The sequence below is a fragment of the Borostomias antarcticus genome (genome assembly GCF_949987555.1).
Source record: "Borostomias antarcticus genome assembly, chromosome: 7".
NCBI lineage: Eukaryota > Metazoa > Chordata > Actinopteri > Stomiiformes > Stomiidae > Borostomias > Borostomias antarcticus.
Window position 1 is genome coordinate 680,004 of NC_140240.1, and position 22,074 is coordinate 702,077.

The following is a 22,074-nucleotide window of genomic DNA, read 5'->3' on the forward strand; positions in this document are numbered from 1 at the left end:
TCATCATTGGAGGCAGAAGCAGTTCTGTCTCATATTCTCCAGAACAACATGGTGTGGGTTCACGCTGTGGTTCTGCTGTGAGTTACCTGGACTGCCAAGCACCGCCTTCCTCTCACTGACACGCTGCTTTCCCAGAATGCCCTGCTGCTGTGAGTGTTCCCTGGACTACCAAGCACCGCCTTCCTCTCACTGACACGCTGCTTTCCCAGAATGCCCTGCTGCTGTGAGTGTTACCTGGACTGCCAAGCACCGCCTTCCTCTCACTGACACGCTGCTTTCCCAGAATGCCCTGCTGCTGTGAGTTACCTGGACTACCAAGCACAGCCTTCCTCTCACTGACACGCTAGTTTCCCAGAATGCCCTGTCATCTCAGTAATACACCTCTCTCTGTCTGACATGACAGATCTCTCCTCTCCATCTCTCTCCTCTCTATCTGACATGACAGGCCTCTCCTCTCCATCTCTCTCCTCTGTCCCTCTGACATGACAGGCCTCTCCTCTCCATCTCTCTCCTCTGTCCCTCTGACATGACAGGCCTCTCCTCTCCATCTCTCTCCTCTCTCCCCCTGACATGACAGATCTCTCCTCTCCATCTCTCTCCTCTCTCCCTCTCTGACATGACAGGTCTCTCCTCTCCATCTCTCTCCTCTCCATCTCTCTCCTCTGTCCCTCTGACTGAGCCTTGTCTTGGATGCGCTGGGTGGGCAGGTTCTGCTCTGGCCTCAGTACTGGGTCAGGGTGGTTCACTATGAATGAAAAATCTTACTTGGTTTAGTTTAGATTTCAAGAACACGCTGAGTGGTCGGTCAAGCTGGTTTCAAACAAAGACAATAAGTTTATTCTATGATACGATTTGCAAACCGGACTCAAGCACAGGAAGTGAATCCAGGCAAGAGTGGGTGACTGGGGAACGAAAGCGATAGTTTATAACGTGAAAAAGGAAGTGACACAGTTTCAGGATGAAGAGGACAAGGAAGTGATGTCACACAGGAACAATTTGTAGTTTTAACAGACTGATTCTAGAGGAACGAACTACAAAGTTAGAACAGCAGTCAGGTAGGAAAATAAAGAAAAGGACAAATTGGGGGGTTACACATTGGTGATACTTGAATTTCATTAACAGTGGAATGGATGGACCAGGAGTGCAGTTGCAGCTTTCCGAACCTCTGATCTTGTTTGGGTAGTTTGACCTCTGACCCCTGTGGCTGTAGTAGCAGAAATGGATTAGCACCATATCTAGATGTGGTAGATGATACAATACTTATGGTGCGTTCGTTTATAACTGGGAGGTGTCAATTTGCGACTTGCTACTAGGAATGATTAAATAAAACACCTCATGAACTCACACTTCCTCGTCGCAAATTCGGATATGTTTCTCAGCCCCCAGTTGCTCGAATGCACTAGATATAACTAGGTAACTGTGATATAATGGTATATAGATATAACTAGGTAACTGTGGTATAATGGTATATAGATATAACTAGGTAACTGTGATATAATGGTATATAGATATAACTAGGTAACTGTGATATAATGGTATATAGCTCGAATGCACACAGGTCGGAGGTAGGTATTTTGCCACTTGCGACTTGCCACCTCCGACCACAAACGAATGCACACCAAAAAGGAGAACAGTCATCAACAGTGACTTGCGTCATGTTTCTTTATCACAGCTACCATGAACCGTGTTATGTAGTATCATCACAAGTTGACTCAGCAAAGCTCTGAAATGTATGAGTAGTTTCAGTGACTCATCTCTATCCTTGTGGTCTCAGGCTACTAGGACGCATTTTATAACCACAGAGCAAAGATAATTAATTAATAATACGGAAGCGCATAGGAAACACTGTCATTCACGTTAATGCTAATTGGATTGCATTTTTATTCTCCACTTTTGCTTCCATTATTTCTCAGTCAATATGAAAATTCAAATGCAATCATGTGATTTGCATTATTTTAAATTTCAATGTAATATACACACATCCACTTTGTGGGTAACAAAATTCAAATGCAATGCACGATTGTTTTCTCATTTTCATATTCTACCTGGCTGTCAGTCATACTCACACAGACAAGACAAGAAGACAATGTTTAATGTGCCAATCTGAAATAAGTACGACGTTAATTGCAGGGCTAGGGCTTACCAAATTATTGATTATTAATTTATCATTAGCTCCGCCCAGCGACCACTGACGGAGGGTGTATGTTTTCAGTCGTGTGTTATTTTGTTCGTTCGTTCGTTCGTTCGTTCGTTCGGTCACATAGCAGGATTATACAAAAACTACAAGAGCGATTTTCATGAAACTTGGTGATGGGGTGTAGCATGGCCCAAGTCAAAACACATTAAATTTTGGTGCCGATCAAAATCACTGGGCAGATACACAATCTAAAAGAAAACAACATTTTCCATACTTGGACCGGCTCCTTCCCTTTAGTTCTCCTGACAGATTTCTTTGAAAGCTGGTGGCCGAGTGGTAATGTACTAGTCTTGCACTTTGTAGGCCCAGATTCAACTGTATTTCCAGTGCTCTCCAGGTGGGGTATTTGATGGTACTTTGGGGTATTTTGGGGTATACATTGGGGCTCTTTGGGGTATTATGGGGCACTTTGGGGTATTTTGTGGTACTTTGGGGTATTTTAGGATACTTTGTGGTATTTTGGGGTATACTTTGGGGTACTTTGGGGTAGTTTGTGGTACTTTGTGGTTCTTTGTGGTTCTTTGTGGTGAGTAGTAGGACCCCATACTTGATTATTATAGTGAGAACAGCACCTCTTCCATTCCCTCAGAGGGGTCCGGTGGCCTGTATTTGCACTATGTAACTTTTGACCGCGAGCCGCGGTTTTCTCTCACATGAACGTTCTGCTTTATCTTTAGCTCTCCTCTTCCAATTTGCCAGCAGACTCCGTTTTCCTCAGCTTGTCAGTTGTCAACAAATGCACGTGAGAGGTTTTAACAGGCGTCTCTCAGCGTTTTACGACAATGGTACTGCGGTTGTAATGACTCTAGTGGCCTTTAGGGGGCGCTAAGTGCACAAAACTGGACCGCTACATAATGGGGCTTTAAATGGGTTAAGTTCTATTACGTAATACATCCATGGTTAAGTGTGAATCTTTTTCCTGTTTTCCTGGAGAGAGTTTGAGGAAGTGAGCCAGAGACAGAAGTTTCTATAGTTCATTGCGCAGTTCATTCTTAAGAATTATTCAACTGTCTGAAAATTCTGAGAGTTCTTACTCAAAAACCCTGGGTTGGGTGGATCTAACCCCATTTCATAGAAAAGCAGTTGACGTCCAACTCTGGGGACACATGGAGAAGCACATGGGGAATGCCATGAAGATGAACCACTACCAACTGATCTGAAACAGATGAACCACTACCAACTGATCTGAGACAGATGAACCACTACCAACTGATCCTGCTGAGACAGATGAACCACTACCCACTGATCTGAGACAGATGAACCACTACCCACTGATCTGAGACAGATGAACCACTACCAACTGATCTGAGACAGATGAACCACTACCCACTGATCTGAGACAGATGAACCACTACCAACTGATCTGAGACAGATGAACCACTATCAACTGATCTGAGACAGATGAACCACTACCAACTGATCTGAGACAGATGAACCACTACCCACTGATCCTGCTGAGACAGATGAACCACTACCAACTGATCTGAGACAGATGAACCACTACCAACTGATCCTGCTGAGACAGATGAACCACTACCAACTGATCTGAGACAGATGAACCACTACCCACTGATCTGAGACAGATGAACCACTACCAACTGATCTGAGACAGATGAACCACTATCAACTGATCTGAGACAGATGAACCACTACCAACTGATCTGAGACAGATGAACCACTACCCACTGATCCTGCTGACTCTCCTTCACGTCTGACTAACACGATGAGGACAGCATTTGTTGGTGTGTTTGTGCGTTTACACCCATAGTCGTTGGAGGTAAAGCGGGTCGTCCAATGATCGCAGGGTCGGTGGTTCGAATCCCAGCTCCTCCTGTCCACAAGGTGAAGTGTCCTTGGGCAAGACACTGAACTCCCAATGAGCAGGCTAGCACCTTGCATGGCAGCGGCCCCCAATGGTGTGTGAATGTGTGTGAATGGGTGAATAAGAGGCCTTCATTGTAAAGCGCTTTGGACAAAAGTGCTATATAAGTGCCGTCCATTTACCATTTACCACCAGTTATTGTGTGGCATGGCACTTGGCACAGCACTGTGTTTCTCTGTATCGCCACTCTTTGCACGCGTGTGCGTGTGTGCGTGTGTGCATGTGTGAGTGTGTGCGTGTGTGAGTGTGTGAGTGTGTGAGTGTGTGAGTGTGTGCGTGTGTGAGTGCGTGAGTGTGTGCGTGTGTGTGTGTCATTGCTGTAAGACGATTAATAAGTGACCTTACTTTTACTTTATTCATAAGAGTGAGCTGTGTCCACGTAGCCCCCCTCAGCCCTCCACACCCCCCCCACAGCCCCCCTCACCCTCCCACAGCCTCCCTCACCCCCCCACAGCCCCCCTCACCCCTCCTCACCCCCACAGCCTCCCTCACCCCCCCACAGCCCCCCTCACCCCTCCTCACCCCCCCACAGCCCCCCTCACCCCCCCCACAGCCCCCCTCACCCCTCCTCACCCCCCCCACAGCCTCCCTCACCCCCCCACAGCCCCCCTCACCCCTCCTCACCCCCCCCACAGACCCCCTCACCCCTCCTCACCCCCCACAGCCCCCATCACCCCCCCACAGCCCCCCTCACCCCCCCACAGCCCCCCTCACCCCTCCTCAGCACCCCCACAGACCCCCTCACCCCTCTTCACCCCCCACAGCCCCCATCACCCCCCCACAGCCTCCCTCACCCCTCCTCACCCCCCCCCCCCACAGCCCCCCTCACCCCTCCTCACCCCCCACAGACTCCCTCAGGGTTGGTGCACACCCCTTCAAATAAAGTGTTACCCAGAGTTCTAATAATGGATGCACCTACAGTGCACTAGCTGGGAGGATGCTCGAGATAATGTTAATAACCTTTGAAGAAGTTACTCTGTCTGGCCTGTTTCTGTTTGTGTGTGTGTGTGTGTGTGTGTGTGTGTGTGTGTGTGTGTGTGTGTGTGTGTGTGTGTGTGTGTTTATGTGCTATAAGAGCCAGGCTGGCTAGTTATGGTTACTGTAAGCCGTCAGCCTGCCAGGTCTGCTGCTGGTAAGTGATGTATGTGGGTCAGGTCTGAGGTTAGCTTGCAGGCGCTGCCACTGTTTTGGCACTGATGCAGAGGTTTCCCACAGACACTGCTCTTCTTCTGCAGGATGTGATCGCTGGGTTGTCACCATATCACACTGGTTGCTGCCATCTCTCTCTCTCTCTCTCTCTCTCTCTTCCTCTCCCTCTCCATCCCTCTCCCCCCCCACTCTCTCTCTCTCTCTCTCTCCATCCCTCTCGCCCCCCCACTCTCTCTCTCTCTCTCTCTCTCTCCCTCCCTCTCCCCCTCCACGTGATATCACGATATCACAATATCATGGTACATTGTACAATAATATATAAAAAAACGATACTTGATTCCACGGCAAAAAGAAAAAAAAAGTCCTTGGAACACAAAATAGGATAATTACTAATTTATAATGTACAAAAATATGTAATAATAATAATAATAATAGTAATAATAATATTTTATCCCATTCGCCACACAACCACGCAGTCGGCGATCCACAAGGGAGAGCCAGGTACCCACCTGACTCTCTCACGCCCGCGCCCGTGACTCCTGGTATTGATACAACCTTATGTGATAATCAATACCATACTGGTTCCCCATTCTCATCTTGTTTTGCCTGATCTGTTCCCCTTAGTTATTGATTGATCAGTCTTTGATCTCATCTCTGTTAGTTATTGATTGATCAGCCTTTGATCTCATCTGTTAGTTATTGATTGATCAGCCTTTGATCTCATCTGTGTTAGTTATTGATTGATCAGTCTTTGATCTCATCTGTGTTAGTTACTCTATTAGTATCCAACTAACAGTATCCAACTTTACTATACAGAACACAGTGATGGCTGAGAAAACCATTAACAATACCAACATCACTTAAGAATTCTTTAGGAAAATATTTATTCATCATTTGTCATTTTTAGTACAAAACACAACCCATTTTTACCAAATAAATACCTTTAACATTAGGACATATAAAAATAAATAATAGATTAAAACCATCTCTCTCCCAGAAATATATGACAGCAGTTCACAATACCTTAGTATACATGCACTCAATATGAGTCAGCAAGACAATACCATCTTATTGGCTTGGGACAAAAAAGTTGTCCTTAGGACAAAATACACTTGAGTCTCTGTTGAAGAGTGGGTGGACGAGAGGAGAAGGTGTCTATTAGCAGGATTCTGGTTTCTATCCGTTTAAGTGACAGCTTTTTTCTTTGCGAACACTGAAGTTACTGAACACTACTCTCAACGCCAGCGTTTAGTAGAACAAGGACTTCCCCAGTGTCCCTGAGTTAAAGTTAATTTGACATTTGTCCTCAGTGTGGTCAAGGTGAGTCTTAATCAGTGTTGTCGCTGTCTCTTGGAGGCGAGGTACTTCTCAATGTAGTTGAAGAACAGGTCCAGCTCTCCCATGGCCTTGTGCAGTCCCTCACTCTCCATCTGCACACAAGCACACAACACACTTAATCAAATGATGAAGATAACATACAGATGCATGCACATACAGTACAAGCACGCACACACTTATAGACTCAGTTGACCCCTCCTCACCCCCCCCCCACAGCCCCCCTCACCCCTCCTCACCCCCCACAGCCTCCCTCACCCCCCCACAGGCTCCCTCACCCCCCCACAGGCTCCCTCACCCCCCCACAGCCCCCCTCACCTTATATCACTTATACACTCAGTTGACACTTCATTAGGTATACCTATCTAATTGATTAATATCACTATCGAGATGTTATTTCAGCATCTCTGGCCTGTCTGTTAGCCTGAATGAGTTCTCCATTCTCCTCTGACTTCTCCCAACGTGTTTTCACCACTGGACTGACGCTCACTGGATGTTGTTTGTTTATCGCACCGTTCTCTGTAAACTCTAGAAGCTGTAGTCAATAGTAAATCCCAAGAGACCAGCTGTTTCTGAGATGCTAGAACCACCATGTCTGGGACCAACAATCACATGGCGGAGTGTCACTGAGATCACACATCTGGCCCAATTCTAATGTTTGGTCAAACAACAACTAAACCTCTTCACCATACATGCTTTATTTATTGAATTGAATATATATGCAGGTGCAGTTGCATATATATATATAAACAAAAACTTTACTCACTGTCTTGTAGGTGGAGATTAACTTTGTGATGTCAAATGGATTCTTGCAGGCAAAGTACTTCCTCTGTATGGAGAGAGAGAAAAGTGGATGTTTCACGAGGGGTTAATGACACACTAAAGCAACCAGATTACACTAGTTCTGTGCTCTCAGACACGACACTAGTTCTATGCTCTCAGACACGACACTAGTTCTATGCTCTCAGACACGACACTAGTTCTATGCTCTCAGACACGACACTAGTTCTATGCTCTCAGACACGACACTAGTTCTATGCTCTCAGACACGACACTAGTTCTATGCTCTCAGACACGATACTAGTTCTATGCTCTCAGACACGACACTAGTTCTATGCTCTCAGACACACTCACGCTGGAGGAATGAGCAGTGCCTGTCTTGCAGACCCTGAGGAAATGCTGGCCTGTTCTGCTCTGAAATCAGGAATATCTATTTGATGCAATGTTCTGACCTGGTCAGGTCAACCTCTCGCGATCTGCTGGTTCGAGCTGTGCTATGAGGGTCCATGATCTTCTCTCTATCTCTCTCTCTCTCTCTCTCTCTCTCTCAACACTCACCCATAAAAATCTATTTTCAAGAGTGTGAAAATGTTGATATTTGGATACAACTCAAGTTCTAGTTAGCTGTGTCAGCTTGTTTGTGGTTAGTCAGATGTTTGCAGCTACAGAGATATTTCTGCTATCATATCAGGGTAAACAGATTCAGCATTATAACTCAGATTTACACTAAACACAGGAATATTGACCTATGACCTTCTCTTTACCATAAAATGAATTGATCTATGAATTGATGAGATAAAACAAGTGTTTTAACCACATCTAGCCAAGTCTCATATCTCAACAAGTCACATTACTACTAAACCCTCCTTGTGAAACACCGGATATTAATATCAAGGATACATTTATAGAAACTCAAAACATAATCTGAAGTCTTGCCTGCATCATATAGCCTGTGCCCTCTACATTCATTCAAGTGACTACATGTTGTTGTTTTTAACAAGGCATTACAGAAGCATTTAGGTATCTGTATGTCAATACTCTACAAAAATAAATGTAAATGTTTCAGTTGAAATCCAGAGACAAGCAGCCACCGGGAGAACGAGGCGGAACCGTGATCACGGTATCTACCGGAGCCAGCTGTCCCCAACAAGCCCGCGGCGTGACACTGACAGAGAGTGAGTGGAAATCCATCACCTTCAAAGCAGGTAGGCTAGTAGTCTGGTGTGAGTTTAAGGACGGCTGTCCTTATGCGAAAATGACATTTTGCTAATGGCCTAACTTATTACTGTAGGCTACTAGATGGTGTTTTGTTGTAGGTTACGGTGCAGTGCGCATTGGCGCTGCGCTCATTTCATAGGAGGCTACTTGGGTAGGCTTGAAGATTTGGTGATTCAGAGTCAGCTACTTTCATTATCGATGCGCAGCTCAAGCAATCCGAGGTGAGTTCTCACACACTGCAAGGACGAAATCTACTTACGCATCGGATCATCTCCTTCTTGAGTTCATGGAAGATATTTCCAATCGAGTCGAGGGGAGATCTGAAGTCCTCCGCCGCGCTCACAGCCGTGGGCAACACGGTGTCCAGATAAAACTTGAACATGTCATCCATGGCGTAACATCCGAAGGGGCTCTGTGGAGAGACGGGGAGAAACATGGCTATTATCTTTTTCTGCGCGTTACAATTAGGCTTGCACCTTGGGTAAGAGCTGCATAATGTCATCCTCATTTTATCACAGCTATTGTTTCAAAGTATATGCTTCGACTATACAACACATATCAACTATCATCATACAGTTTAGTGGTCTACTTACTTCTAAGTAGTGTTCCAGACTGTTGTCAATAAGTCCTGTATCCAGCTGATCGTTTTCTCCCTTCAGAGAACAGAGGTGGATAGATTATTATTACTAAATTATTACAGCTAGGACTTGACAGACAGACAGAGACAGAGACAGAGACAGAGACAGAGACAGACAGACAGACAGACAGACAGACAGACAGACAGACAGACAGACAGACAGACAGACAGTATGTCATTGCAGCACCTGCAACTGAGAATCTGGAGATGCTGGCGTTTCTTCCACATGTGAAGAGTGCCGTTTGATGCAACACACACACACACACACACACACACACACACACACACACACACACACGACTGGTAAGACTCAGCTGCAGTACTTACATAGTAGTCTCTGATCTTGGAGAAGGATGAACGCAGCTCCTTGAGTCTGAGCGGGACGCCTTCTATGAAGGAGCAGCATCGGTCGGAGCAGACCACACGACTGGCCAGAGCCTGGCCAATCAGACACAGCGCAGCCAGGACGGCCAGGACCACAGAGGAGGGAGCCATACTGGACACTACTGACTCTAGAGACGCTGGTCTGGAGGGAAGATGGAGCCGTTTGGAGAGAGAGAGAGCCTTCTGGATGGACGCCGAACCCAGAGTGTTGGAGCTGAAGGCGGGGTTGCTGTGGAGGGAGAGGGACCCTGGTCGATTCTGCTCGTCTTAATCAGGTTCGGTATCTTCTTGAAGATGACAAGGCACAGGAGCAAGTGTAAACTCTGAACTCAAGCCAAGTCTACATACATATATATACAGTATGAACCGCATACCAGTTTCCTTTGTCGGGGCCTGGGAGGGGGTTGGGGGAGGGAGGGAGGGAGTTACTGTAACTATCTTTTGGGGATAAAAATGTTGCGTCATTGATTTGATAATCACAGGGAAAATTTCTTTGAACATAGGAAACAGATTCCTCCCATTATGCTTTTTTTTTGGCATGGTTTCAGATATTTGTCATGGATATGATTTCTAAATACATTTCTTTCATTCATGATTTGCTCCATTAGCCTACAGTCCATTTTTCCTAAAATATAATATTTACTTGTATAGCCTATATTATAGCATTGTGAATATTATAACAATATGGTAATATTTATCAATTAAATATTTTTTTATATATATGTTTTATATATATACATTTATGTTTATATTATTTATACTATATATGTAATATTTATATTATTATATATTATATTTATATTATTTTACAAAGATACAATTATGGCCTACATTATTTCATCTTTCATCTCAGATTAAAACCCGACACAGTCTCTGACGTCACATGTTTACAAACACTGCATGTAGTATTCTGCCCGGGACTGGAAATAAACGTCTGCTGAGTACGGAAAGCTGTCAAGGAAGGGCAACACAAATATCAGAGAATACCCCGCTGTCTCTGGTGCCATCCAGTGAGACAGTAAATGATGGCACGTGTGACTGGACTGGGCACGTGGACACTGGCTGGTTTTGCCCGAGTCAGAGAGAGAGAGAGAGGCAGAGAGAGAGAGAGAGAGGCAGAGAGAGAGAGAGAGAGAGAGAGGCAGAGAGAGAGGCAGAGAGAGAGAGAGAGAGAGGCAGAGAGAGAGGCAGAGAGAGAGAGAGAGGCAGAGAGAGAGAGAGAGAGAGGCAGAGAGAGAGGCAGAGAGAGAGAGAGAGGCAGAGAGAGAGAGAGGCAGAGAGAGAGAGAGAGAGTTCTGAGAACGATAGAGGGTGACTATCTCACATCTCTTTTCTGTGGTGTGTCTCCCCGGTGCTGCGGTTCCCTCTGCACGCATGTGGACTATGGAGACTGTACCACACTGACACAGACCATGACGAGACTGGCATCGTCACGTGTGTGTGTGTGTGTGTGTGTGTGTGGAGGTGGGGGGGGGGGGGGGGGGTATGCATGGCCCTGGTGGAGATGACACAGACAGACTTTGGTGACATAACCAGAGAGGGGTGATGAACGAGGCATTTCTGCGGCTGGACTAAGCGTGGTGTGATGATGCCTTCAGAAGATTTCCCCCATTCTTGGGTTCTGGGAAGTGTTGAAGGTTCCTCTCCCCACACAGTGACCCCTGACCTTTACTCACTTCTAACCCCACATGGTGACCCCTGACCTGAGTCACTTCTAATCCCTAATTTATAGAGTCCTATAATTCTATTCTATTAAAAAAAAAATATATATAAAAATATTCCACTGAAAATGTAATCTGAATGGACATTGACATATGAAAGGTAGTGTGGACACATCAGAACCATACATGGCAAACTGTGTTTGTGCCTCGTGTGGACGGGTCATTAAGAGTTTATGCAATTATGATTAAACATTTCCAATCAAGCTGTTTATGAAGATTCATTCATCACAGACCTCAATGGGAGGGCTGCCATTCCTTGATGTGAATGTAATGTGTTCTACATGCGTGTGTATGTGTTTTACATATGTGTATGTGTGTTATGGGTTATATGCATATGTATGTTGTGTGTTGTATGTGTGTGTGTGTGTGTGTGTGTGTGTGTGTGTGTGTGTGTGTGTGTGTGTGTTGTATGCGTGCACTTCTTAGGTTGAACTCATCTCATTTGCACATTGAGCATCAGTGTCTTCCCCCAGTACCAGGACTGTATACTTGACTATTTCTAATTTCAAAACTTCTCTTTTTTCATCTCTCCCCTCTCTGCATTTTTGCATGTGTAAAGTCATATTCAGCACAATCCTGACCCTAACCCTGTTCTGAAGACCAACTCCCCGTACAAACCAGAGAAACGATACTTAAACCACAATATAGAAAGTTGACGAGGGCTTGTTATACTTTGTATAATTGAATTTCTCTGTCAGCTTGATCCATGGCGTGTATGCAGTACGTACGTATGTGTGTGTGTGAGTGTGTGCGTACGTGTGTTAATGTGTGGGCGCACGGATGGCCTAAATATAACTCAACCTCTAAGGGAGAAACAAAACCTATTTGCATACGAACGTCTCGTTTCTGACAGTCATCAAACACGCCGTGTGTGGGCTGATGTAACCAGAGATATGTGTGAGTCACGCATGTGTGCGTGTGTGTGTGTGTGTGTGTGTGTGTGTGTGTGTTATGCATGCTTGCTTTCATGCTGGACACAAGTCTGGTGTTCAGAGGAGTGTGCTAAAACTGTTTGACCTGATTTTAGGTGAAAGAGAAAGGTTAGTAGGGTACACTTTCATCAGTGTCTACCTGTCTTTGTCAGCTCTGTTGTGATTGGCTGCTGGCTCTTCCAGGAAGCATGCTCAGCTCTCTCCCTCCTGCAGCTGGAGGCCTGGGTTCCTGGCTTCTCATCAGCAGCTTTGAAATGGAAGCAGCACTCTCATCTTCTCATGTCTTGTGATGTTGTCAGTCGTGTAATTCCTTAATCGTTGATCAGATAAGAGCAAGTGACACGATGTCAGCGGCTAATTTTTCACCTCTAGCCAGCAATGCAGTCAGCAGTGTTGGTGTTTCGCTGGGATTATTGAGTGCTATTTAGTAGAGGAATTCAGTTATAGTCTGAATCAGCACTGGAGAAAGGTCTGGCTGGATTCACTACCATTTGGAGATGGGGTGGGGGGGGTTGGGGGGCACTATCAATCAATCAATCAATCAATCAATCAATCTTTATTTATATAGCACAAGTCATACACAAAGTGGAACTCCAAGTGTGGAACATAAAAAAAGCAGAAAAACAGACACAATATCATATAATGCATAACTGGTGGGCAAACATGCCAGGATGTCCCTAAACGTGGTGTTTTCAGCGTGTAGGTTGCTAGCTCACCTCTGAGGCCGTTGTTGTTCAGCGTAGTGAAGGGGACTTTGAAAACACCAACATGCAAATAAGGGAGGAGTCTGGATTGAACTGACCACATGAATCGCCGCCACTGATTGGGCAGTAATAAACTAATGACAAGGCTTATTCCCAAAGCCTATATCTGTTGAGTCAGGCTAGGAGCCTACTAATGTACACACCCCCCCCACACACACATACACACACCACCAGTGACTGGCAGTGACTTGAAGGGGGGACTCACAACATTGCTTTAGACAGCTGTGTGGTCGAAAGTGGAGTCCAAGATTTCAGAGACAGAGTTTCTGTTGGGCAATATGTAAAACGAGAAGACAAGTAAAAATACAATACTGTATGTGATTGGACTGGATTGGATTCTAATATTAGGATGGAATTCAAATGACTGATATCTATTATTGCAATAGGTATGTGGTTCCTTTTTCTTCTTATTGCAGGCCTGTGTGTGTGTGTGTGTGTGTGTGTGTGTGTGTGTGTGTGTGTGTGTGTGTGTGTGTGTGTGAGTGAGTGTGTGCGCCTGCGTGTGTGTGTGTGTGCCAGAAGCATCACCTCCTGTGTGCAGTAACACACTCTAAAGCAGGGGTGCCCAATAGGTGCATAGGTCATAGGTCGACCAGTTATTCACGGAGCCCTTACAGGTTGATCGCAAGTCATTCACAAAAATATATATATTTTTAAGATGAATTGATAAACAAATACCTGTGATTTGCTCAATGGCAGAGAGTCATTCACAAACATAGCCAGTGATTAGCGTGAAGATTGTGCAAGGCACATGCCTGAAACAGAAATCTCATGTTCCATGGACGTCCAGTGTGAAGTATTTGGTAGCTTGATTAATAAATCTACATTTTATTTTAGTAAATGTACATTTATTGATTAATAAATGTACATTTTAGTTGGTAGCTCCTGTTTAGCTGGTCATTTCAAAAGTTGCTCTCAAGCCAAATACATACAGGGGTGTGGGCACCTCTGGTGTTCCCTGATGACAAACGTTCCTAGGTACCCAGGATATTGGACTTGTGGTCAGGAAGTTGTGAAACAGTGGCGTTGGGTAACTTTTCAACGCTCCCCCATAGGTCATGCCATGGGGCCCCTCACACAGAGTGACACGCGATAGACATCGCGGCCACTTAATGCTTCAAAAAAAACAAAAAAAAAACATTACTGACAGATTTTGAATGAGCAGGGTTTTTATACGAGGTATTTGATTGTTCCACGCTCAATTTCCTTTCTAGTCGGCCTTGGAGCTTTACGGTGGGACAGGATCTGGAAAGGAAACTCGGCTGGTAAGTGGTCTTTATACTGGGCTGCTGAAGCACTAGCGGACTCAGATCCATGTCTGTTGCGCGCAAATGTTCACGGGTCACTAACCACTGTAAGAAGTCATTCCAATGTAATCCGTAGCCTACTAGGTGCTACTACTACTCGTACCCTACTGATCATAGCCTACTAGGTAGTACTACTACTCGTACCCTACTGATCATAGCCTACTAGGTAGTACTACTACTCGTACCCTACTGATCATAGCCTACTAGGTGCTACTACTACTCATACCCTACTACTCATACCCTACTACTCATACCCTACTGATCATAGCCTACTGTGAGCAGTGGGCCCTCCTAAGCTCCGGGGCGTTGGCCTCCGGTACGCCAGTGGTGAAACGTGAACATGTGAAAGACATGTCTCAATCTTTCACACGTGAATTTCCTGCCGTGTTGCTGATGGAACGCCTCACACACACACACACACACACACACACACACACACACACACACACACACACACACACACACACACAGGATACTCAGAGATGGGATGCAACTGTCAGAAGTGGAGGAGTCATGGATTGCATGGGGAAGAGTATGATCTAATGTACCCTTACACTGTAGGACAAACCGCTGGAGTTTCTGTAGAATCCCGACCGGACATGAGGCGCGTGCTTCCGACCCAGCCCAAACCCTTCCTCTTTCCAAATGTCTGTCTCCACATTACTGCCTCTCTCTCTGTCTGGCCCCTCCCGAGTGGTTAGCTAGATACTGTAGAGAACAGTATTAACCCATAGTTCAGTAACCTACAGTAACAGCATATTCTGATGTCACGCACCTTGAAGAGGTTGATCGGCCCTAAAAGTACACCAAAAATCCCTCTTTACATAAACCATTGCTAACTCACTGGTAGTCAGTGTTGACATGAAGTAGACCCCACATGTGGCACTGAGTGGCACATAGTGACCATGAGTCACTGCTCTCCATGGGTGCCCTGAGACGGACCATGAGCAGATGGTTATTTCTAGTTTGTCCCCTTAATGAACCACAATGAAAAATAACTTCTTTGTGTGTGAGGGTGTTAACCGCAGTTATATAAGACCTGCTGGTGATGACATCGAGTTTCTTCCCTACTGTTTGCGAATAGAAAACGTAATGTACCAAATTTAAAGTTTCAAGACGTCATTTGACGTAATAAATCAATTCAAATGTAGCAAATTGAACGAATGTCAGTATTTTTTTCCTTCAGGTCAAATTATTGTTAGATTCATTGAAATTAAAACATTTAAAGATGTATTTAATATCAAAACAGATTTTCTAGCACATTTCATACATAAATGCAACACAGTGATTCACAGGTGGTGTGTGCATGATATAGACAGACTTCAGAGACATAACCAGGAGGGCTTTCTGCAGCCGACCAAGCGTGGTGTGATGATGCCTTCAGAAGATTCCCCCCATTCTTGGGTTCTGGGAAGTGTTGAAGGTTCCTCTCCCTACACGGTGACCCCTGACCTGTAGTCACTTCTAACCCCACATGGTTACCCCTGACCTGAGTCACTTCTAATCCCAAATTTTTTGAGTCCTATAATTCTATTCCACTGAAAATGTCATCTGAATGGACATTAGGATAGGTAGTGTGGACACATCAGAACCATTGCGTCAACACAATGTGCTTCACAACAAAATAAACAGAGGTTAAATACATTAAGAGCATCTGAAAGCAAGACTATGTGTTTTAAGAGCTATTTTTTGTTGGGGCTCAAAACCTTGCGTAACATAGAAATGTAAAGTTGAGCAGGCTAGCGTCTGCAAAGCAGTGATAGTGATGATGCTAATGATGCTAATGGTGCTGCTTAGAGGTCATTACATACAGTAGAAGCTTAACAGTTCAGGGCCCAGAATTGAACCCTTTTGAACAGCGCATGTTATATCCACCATCTTGAGTTTTGGTCACCAAGGTGAGAAAAACGTTCGGCCTGTCGGGTAGGTTCTGACCCAGTTTAGAACATGGTTTCAAGTCTCTCCATGTGGATATCATGGTGTACAGAGTAAAATTCTCCACTTAAATCTAAAAATAAAACATACAAATTACGGTACAAATATTTAAATATCAGCATTCAACTGGGTATGTTTTCCCGTTTCTCAGTGCTGGGTAGTAGTCCAAAACAATCAGAGATGACCTCTGAACTGACCTCTGCTCTGAGACTGAGAAAAGGGTAAGGTGGAAGAGAGATAGATGGAAGACAGACAGAGAGAGAGAGAGAGAGAGAGATGGAAGAGAGAGAGAGATGGTAGAGAGAGAGAGAGAGAGATGGAAGAGAGAGAGAGAGAGAGGGATGGAGGAGAGAGATGGAAGAGAGAGAGATATGGAAGAGAGAGAGAGAGAGAGAGGGAAGAGAGAGAGAGAGGGATGGAAGAGAGAGAGATATGGAAGAGAGAGAGAGAGAGATGGAAGAGAGAGAGATATGGAAGAGAGAGAGAGAGATATGGAAGAGAGAGAGAGAGAGGGATGGAAGAGAGAGAGAGGGATGGAGGAGAGAGAGATATGGAAGAGAGAGAGAGAGATGGAAGAGAGAAAGAGAGAGGGATGGAAGAGAGAGAGAGATATGGAAGAGAGAGAGAGAGATGGAAGAGAGAGAGAGAGGGATGGAGGAGAGAGAGAGAGAGAGATGGAAGAGAGAGAGAGAGAGAGATGGAAGAGAGAGAGAGAGAGATGGAAGAGAGAGAGAGAGGGGCGGAGGAGAGAGGTGGAAGAGGGTTGAAGGTTGAACTAAAGATGTGGTGGTGGTGATTTTGAGAAGATTAGGCCAGTAAGTGGAAATTCACTGTTTTTAATCCCACTGCAAGCAGGACATTAATGTTGAGACCTGACCTACTGTACTTGTTCTCACCACTAAATGCCATCAAAACCATTAGTCTGAGTCAGTGTACAACTAGTTGAACAGGACAGAACAGGGGCTCAGTCAGATACACATGGCTTTAATCTCTCAGTGCGCTAGGAGTTATCTCACAGTGCTATGCAACGTTACCGTGACTACAGTAAGCTACATATCAAAATGTGTTCATGTGGCATATCCAACACCCTTGTACATGTGAAATGTCCGTAGAAAAATAATAAATATCAAATAAATTAGTATCAAAGTAACATAGATTCCTCTAGAACCCACGAAGGACCGGGCTACATCTCTCGTGGTCATGCAGTCATGCGGCCGGGGGTGTGTGTGGGGTTGAGACCCTCCAGCCAGTCCAGGAGAGAGTCCAGCTCCCCCAGGGCCTTCAGAGCTGCCTGCTGGAACCCCAGCTAGGCAGGGGGAGAGAGGGAGGCGTGGCGGGGGGGGGGGGGGTTGGGGTGGGGGTGGGAGGGTTCAGACAGAGAGGAAGTTAACACATATGATATTATTGTATCATTAGCCATATCTAATGTATGCAGTTATTCCCAATGCAGAATATCATTGTGACTGTTGAAATGGATGATATCTGTCTGTCTGTCTGTCTGTCTGTCTGTCTGTCTGTCTGTCTGTCTGTCTGTCTGTCTGTCTGTCTGTCTGATCTCACAGGCATGTGGATTTACCTTGTCAAACTCAGTATGAAGGGAGTCCAGCCTGGCTCTGGTGCTCTCTCCACAGTGGCATTGCTAGAAGACACAGGAGAGACAGAAAGAACACGGACAGGTCAGAGCTTGCCTTTCAGCAACATGTTATTATGGAGTGGACGTGTGTGTGTGTGTGTGTGTGTGTGTAGGTGTGTGTGCACTTACACACAGTCTGAGGTCTTTCTTGATGCTGAGGAAGCCGTTGGCGAGTGTGCTAACCGGGCGTCGGTACTGAGGCTGGGCCAGGAGGGCGTGGCTACTGAACACTCTCTCCACGAAGAAACGCAGCAGCAGTCGCACGAGGCAGCATGTCTCCCCCTCCTGGACAAGAAGAAGAATTACAGGTCAGATCACTACTTTATTTCTTATCCCACCTCCATTTTCCAATTATTTGATTTTACAGCATTTAAACAATTATATAGTTTCACACCTGCATCTGCACATGCACAGTTAGCATAGGCAATACAGAGAAATAAACAAACATAGAATAAAATCAAAACAAACAACAACTGATCATTATTAGGCCCCTGTCTGTAATACTGTAACGACTAGGACTGTTGATGTGGAGCTAAACTCCCTCGGGGTGCGACAGGCCAAGTTCAGAGTCACTTCACATTCTGATAAACTGACTACAAGCATAATGAATGCTTTATTACTGTTGCCAATTTGACCATTTAATGCAATGTATTGCTTCATAAATGTTCTTAGCCGGTAGACAAACATACTCCAGGAGCTCGATCGCCTTGTTGAGAGGGGTCAGGGAAGAATTTTTACAGCTCACTTATCTGGCCCCCGGGTGATTACTGTTTTTTTGCTTCCCTCTGGAATATGTAGAGAGTGGGTCGTATGCCCACCTCCCTTGTTCTCTGTAAAACGCATTGTGTTGCCTCTGGGTATGAAATGCGCTATACAAATAAAGCTTTGATTGATTGATTGATTGATTGATGTTGCTAATTAGTGTTCGGATTGTGACTCACCTGAACATTCTTCATGACCTTTGAACCGAGGAGTCTCACCTCCATGTGACTGTCTCCCGCTCTCTGGAACAAACACAGCACAGCCTCGTCTCAGACTGGTGGCTTGTGTGTGAGCGTGTGTGTGTGTGTGTGTGTTCATGAGTGTGCATGTGTGTGTGTTCATGTGTGTGTGTGGGGGGGGGGGTGTTGAGAGAGAGAGAGAGAGAGAGAGAGAGAGAGAGAGAGAGAGAGAGAGAGAGAGAGAAGTGAGGAGAGACAGACAGAGAAATAACGACAGTGAGAGAAAGAGAGGGAGAATGAGAGTGTGTGTCTGTGAGGGTGTACTGTGTGTGTGTGTGTGTGTGTGTGTGTGTGTGTGTGCTCACCGCGCTCTGTCGTATCTCAGCGTAGTGTTTGCGTAGCTCGTGTGTGTGAGCGCTCACGGTGCAGCTGCCCAGATGCAGCCGGAGACCCACGATGCACTCTGTCAGACAGGACAGCAGGAGGAGCTTGTAGAGGGAGGGGCCTGACAACATCTTCATCACTATGGCAACCTGGCAGGTAGACAGAGCATCACTGCATCCATTAACTCTGACTCTTAACTGACAGTTTATGCACAGACTGTAATAAGTTACATCATTGATCAGTCATGTTGATTGGATATATCCTAGTCAGATAGGCTCTGTCGGTTTGAGATTGTGTAAAGATTTGTAAGTATGGCTGTAGAACTTAGAAGAGCATGAAAACATATACAGTACTAACACTTGTTGATGATTTGATGCAATCATATTTGAGACTGGTTTCTTCCATATTAACACTGGTATGGACCTGTAACCCCCCCCCCCCACCTCGCCTCAGATAAACACGTTTTCATGGTCCGTCTGCCAAATATTAGACTATTCAGTATATGAGATTCAATATACTTCATATTTTAGAATACAGTATCATTCGGACCAATGCCAAGTCAGTAAAAAAAAAGTAGATTTGTTTTCCCTTACTTTTATTTTGAAAGTCCTTGAAAGAAACGCTACCGGTAAGTTTAATTTCTGCAAAACTGCAAAAATGCTTCGCCATCTCGTGCCCCTTGGTTTTTTGGTTGCATGACGCTCCTGGTTAGAGATACTGTATTAATGCTAGATATATTAGTACTAGAGATATTAGTACTAGAGATATTAGTACTAGAGATATTCGTGCTCCAGATATTGGCCGGCTTTCCCGAAGCACTTAACTCCAAAGGCCTTCTTCTTAACTCCCATACTAAGGGTTGCTTAAGAAGGGTTCCTAAAATCGCCCAGAAACCGTTCTATTAATACATCCATGACAGACACGTACGTGTGAGGTTATTTGAGGTTATTTGAGGTTATTTGAGGTCGTATATCTTCCGTAGTTTCACGTATTTCCGATGCAAACAAGCTATGAGGGCGGGACATGCGTTTAGAGGAATTTGATTGGAGGATTCGATAGAGGGATAGCGTTGATTGACGGCTGGATGTCGTGAGATTATCGGCCTAAAATCGAAGGTACCTGTTGTCGTCATTGCACGTGACCTACCGTTTTCCCGGAATTAAGAAATTATATACTTTGATATAAGATTACAACAAAAGTAGAATTTTGTAATTTTTGGGGCATACATCGTTGAATAGGTGAACACTATGACCAATTATGTGAATCAAAATAGGACAGAATGCTTTTTTCATTTCAGGTTTTTTATCGGGAAACGTGGCCATTAGTGTTAGATATTAGTGCTAGAGAACCACCAGCTGACCATATCATGGATATTGTGGGCATATGCAGTATGCCCATAGAGATTCATTGGTACTAGCTGTGACATGAGCAATGAGCTCTAATATATGTATCTCAAGAGTATCAAGTCTGTCAAAATGTTTATATGGATCATTGTATACGATCATAAATAACCTTATAACAGGGCTTATGATGCTAAATACCAAACTACTTCTTTAACGAAAATGTTTTTCACACCTACTTTTCGTTATTTCGTTAGTTTTCGTTAACTGTAATAACCTTTGTCTATTGTATCATATGTATTGTATGTCTATTATGCCCATAATATATCATATATCTATTATGTTTATAGTGTATGTCTATTATGTACATGTCTTTAGTGTATTAGATGAATATTGTGTCTGTTTGATATGCTGTCTTTAAATCGTTTTATGTGTACTGTTACATTACATTACAGTCATTTAGCAGATGCTTTTATCCAAAGCGACTAACAATAATTGCATTTAACGTAGGAAAAGCCTACTTGCTGTGCGTTGGAGGTTCACGCACCTAAGAATTTTACTCCCCCAGTACACTTGTGTACAGTGACATGACAATAAACAGACTTCACTTATATTGATGCACTTGAATTATATTGACTGACTTACCTTTGTGTGTGTGTGTGTGTGTTCCTTGTGAGTGTGTCCACCGTCTTGTCAGAGGAGTCCAGCACGTGTGTGTGTGTCCATGCTGGGTTTGAGGCCTCTTATATAGTGGGGAGATGGGGAATTCTCCAGCCATTCCTCTCAGACACACACACCTCCGTTTACAGTAGGAAGGAAGTACATTGTCATGAGCAGAAAAATGACAACCTGATGACTCCATCAAGGGGGGAAGGAAATAGGATCTGATTCTGGGATTTTAAATGAAAATATTTCTCTTTACTGCAGGTTACAGTATAGCCTTGTGAAGCCATCCTTGGTCATGTACTGTAGTAACACACACACACACACACACACACACACATACAAGTGATCGATCGATAGGTTGCGGGTTCGAGTCCCGGGCTGGGCCATTTGACAAGGGAACTTGGTGTCTGTGGGGCTACTAGGTGGGCCCCCATCATCTGTAATTATATGATACGATACTTTATTGTCTCCTTAGGGAAATTTGTCTTGGACTCAATACTGCAGATATATAGATCGCCTCTATACAGAAACAGAAAACACATATGCCACATATTTTTAATACCACATATTGCACATAATACATATATTGCACATAACCTGTATTGCATGTACCCCAGTGAAAAAAAACACGGTAACCCATTGCACAACCCCTACGACCTCACTTAACACCATTCAAAATCCTGATTGAGGTCGGCACAAATGAATGTTTGAAACTGATTAATTTCCAATAGGGCGCTTTATACCGTCTGCCCGAGGGCAAAAGGTCAAATTGAGCGTATAGGATATGAGATGGGTCAGACAGTATTCTCTGTGTCTGCCTGGAAACAGACTGCTCGTATATAGACTGGAGGGACTGGTGTTCCTCCCTC

At 44.7% G+C, this 22,074-nt stretch overlaps 2 protein-coding genes across 2 annotated transcripts; both read right to left on the bottom strand.

The window, feature by feature from the left end:
- Positions 1–6,559: 6,559 nt before the first annotated feature.
- il10 (interleukin 10) lies at positions 6,560–9,693 on the bottom strand (the record flags this gene model as incomplete). The annotated part of the gene is made up of 4 exons (XM_084440926.1): positions 6,560–6,658; positions 7,330–7,392; positions 8,821–8,973; positions 9,526–9,693. The coding sequence occupies 4 exons, from the start codon at positions 9,691–9,693 to the stop codon at positions 6,560–6,562; spliced, it is 483 nt and encodes a 160-aa protein (XP_084297052.1).
- Positions 9,694–17,439: 7,746 nt separating this feature from the next.
- Positions 17,440–19,330, bottom strand: il19l (interleukin 19 like; the record flags this gene model as incomplete). The annotated part of the gene is made up of 5 exons (XM_084440927.1): positions 17,440–17,547; positions 17,818–17,880; positions 18,004–18,159; positions 18,816–18,878; positions 19,181–19,330. The coding sequence occupies 5 exons, from the start codon at positions 19,328–19,330 to the stop codon at positions 17,440–17,442; spliced, it is 540 nt and encodes a 179-aa protein (XP_084297053.1).
- Positions 19,331–22,074: the final 2,744 nt, after the last annotated feature.